This window comes from Hylobates moloch, unplaced genomic scaffold (assembly GCF_009828535.3).
Source record: "Hylobates moloch isolate HMO894 unplaced genomic scaffold, HMol_V3 SCAFFOLD_1, whole genome shotgun sequence".
In the NCBI taxonomy this organism is placed as follows: domain Eukaryota; kingdom Metazoa; phylum Chordata; class Mammalia; order Primates; family Hylobatidae; genus Hylobates; species Hylobates moloch.
In genome coordinates, this window is record NW_026652276.1 from 224,920,332 (window position 1) to 224,922,678 (window position 2,347).

Below are 2,347 nucleotides of genomic sequence, written 5' to 3' on the forward strand. Positions count from 1 at the left end.
TGCCTAGGTTTTCTTCTAGGGTGTTTATGGTTTTAGGTCTTACGTTTAAGTCTTTAATCCATCTTGAGTTAACTCCTCAAGGATCTGGAGCCAGAAATACCATTTGACCCAGCAATCCCATTACTGGGTATATACCCAAAAGATTATAAATCATTCTACTATAAAGACACATGCACACGTATGTTTATTGGCACACTATTCACAATAGCAAAGACTTGGAACCAACCCAAATGCCTATCAATGATTGACTGGATAAAGAAAATGTGGCACATACACACCATGGAATACTATTCAGCCATAAAATAAATGACTTCATGTTCTTTGCAGGGACATGGATGAAGCTGGAAACCATCATTCTCAGCAAACTAACACAGGAACATAAAACCAAACACCACATGTTCTCACTCATAAGTGGGAACTGAACAATGGGAACACATGGACACAGGGAGGGGAACATCACACACCAGGACCTACTGAGGGGTGAGGGGCTAGGGGAGGGATAGCATTAGGAGAAATAGCTAATGTAGATGACGGGTTGATGGGTGCAGCAAACCACCATGGCATGTGTATACCTATGTAACAAACTTGCACGTTCTGCACATGTACCCTAGAACTTAAAGTATAATACAACAGAAAAAAAAAGTTATTATTGTGGTTACTCAACAGCTTCTGTTTTTTTCTGACTCCCTTCACAGATTAATAATCCTTGAATATTTTAATGGGAACACATAACCAGACTTGGGTGAGTGAATTTATTCTCCTCGGCCTGTCCAGTGACTGGGACACTCAGGTCTCCCTCTTTGTCCTGTTCTTGGTCATGTACGTGGTGACCGTGCTGGGGAACTGTCTCATTGTCCTTCTGATCAGACTGGACAGTCGACTCCACACTCCCATGTATTTCTTTCTCACCAACCTCTCCCTTGTTGATGTCTCCTATGCCACAAGCATAGTCCCTCAGCTGCTGGCACATTTTCTTGCAGAACATAAAGCCATCCCATTCCAGAGCTGTGCAGCCCAGTTGTTTTTCTCCCTGGCCTTGGGTGGAATTGAGTTTGTTCTCCTGGCAGTGATGGCCTATGACCGCCATGTGGCTGTGTGTGACCCCCTGCGATACTCGGCCATCATGCATGGAGGGCTGTGTGCTAGGTTGGCTGTCACATCCTGGGTCGGTGGATCCATTAACTCTCTCGTGCATACCACCATCACCTTTCAGCTGCCCATGTGCACAAACAAGTTTGTTGATCATATGTCCTGTGAAATTCTAGCTGTGATCAGGCTGGCTTGTGTGAACACCTCCTCCAACGAGGTCACCATCATGGTGTCTAGCATGGTTCTTCTGATGACACCCTTCTGCCTGGTTCTTTTATCCTACATCCAGATCATCTCCACCATCCTAAAGATCCAGTCCAGAGAAGGAAGGAGGAAAGCCTTCCAAACATGTGCCTCTCACCTCACAGTGGTTGCCCTGTGCTATGGCATGGCCATTTTCACTTACATCCAGCCCCACTCCAGTCCCTCTGTCCTTCAGGAGAAGTTGATCTCTCTCTTTTATGCCATTTTGACACCAATGCTGAACCCTATGATTTACAGTCTAAGAAATAAAGAGATGAAGGGGGCCTGGAAGAAACTATTATGGAAATTCTCTGGGTTAACATCAAAACTGGCAACTTGACTCGTCAAGATGACTTAGAGAAAACAGCTTTGCTTCGGTGTTCTCCACCCAGCTTAGATCTGACAGGCATAAACTACGTTGCCCTGGCAACCAGGAAGGAGATGACATAGCATATACTGTGGATGTTATGTAGGAGGGTGAGTGGTTGAGTCAGGGAGTGAGATGCGGGGTATTTTTATGTCATAGCAGCATGATTAGTGGAGTATGGCACTGCCCCCTTAGACCTGCCACACTTATTTAGTCTCCATTTTTTTGTCTTGATAGTAATTGGAAGAAACTGTACCATATTATTGTACAGTTATTATTGTATTATTGTATTACTGGGTTTGTTACACTGTTTGTAATCATGGACCTATTCCTAGATCTTACACTGAATAACTGGTTATTTTTCCATATTTCAGAAAGGTCATATTTTGGGTCAAATGCATTTTCACAATTGCAAGTTTGCTCACAATAACACATGATGTAAATAGCCACATTTGTGACTCATGGAGAAACATCAATTAAAGATCTTGTTTCACTCTGATCACAATATAACCAAGGGTTGTTTGTACACAATGGCAATATTGGCTAAGGAAAAGCTGAGACTCATTAACTGCTAAATAGTGAATACACAATTTTGCAAGAAAATTATTGCATATGCATATGATCTCATTTAAAAGCCTAAAGCAGTCT

The 2,347-nt window shown here is 42.8% G+C and overlaps 1 protein-coding gene across 1 annotated transcript; it reads left to right on the forward strand.

Annotated features, from left to right (window-relative positions):
- The first annotated feature begins 718 nt into the window (after nucleotides 1-718).
- LOC116809710 (olfactory receptor 2F1) lies at nucleotides 719-1,672 on the forward strand. The gene has a single exon (XM_032753579.2). It carries the CDS (start codon nucleotides 719-721, stop codon nucleotides 1,670-1,672), a length of 954 nt encoding a protein of 317 aa, XP_032609470.1.
- The last annotated feature ends 675 nt before the right edge of the window (nucleotides 1,673-2,347 follow it).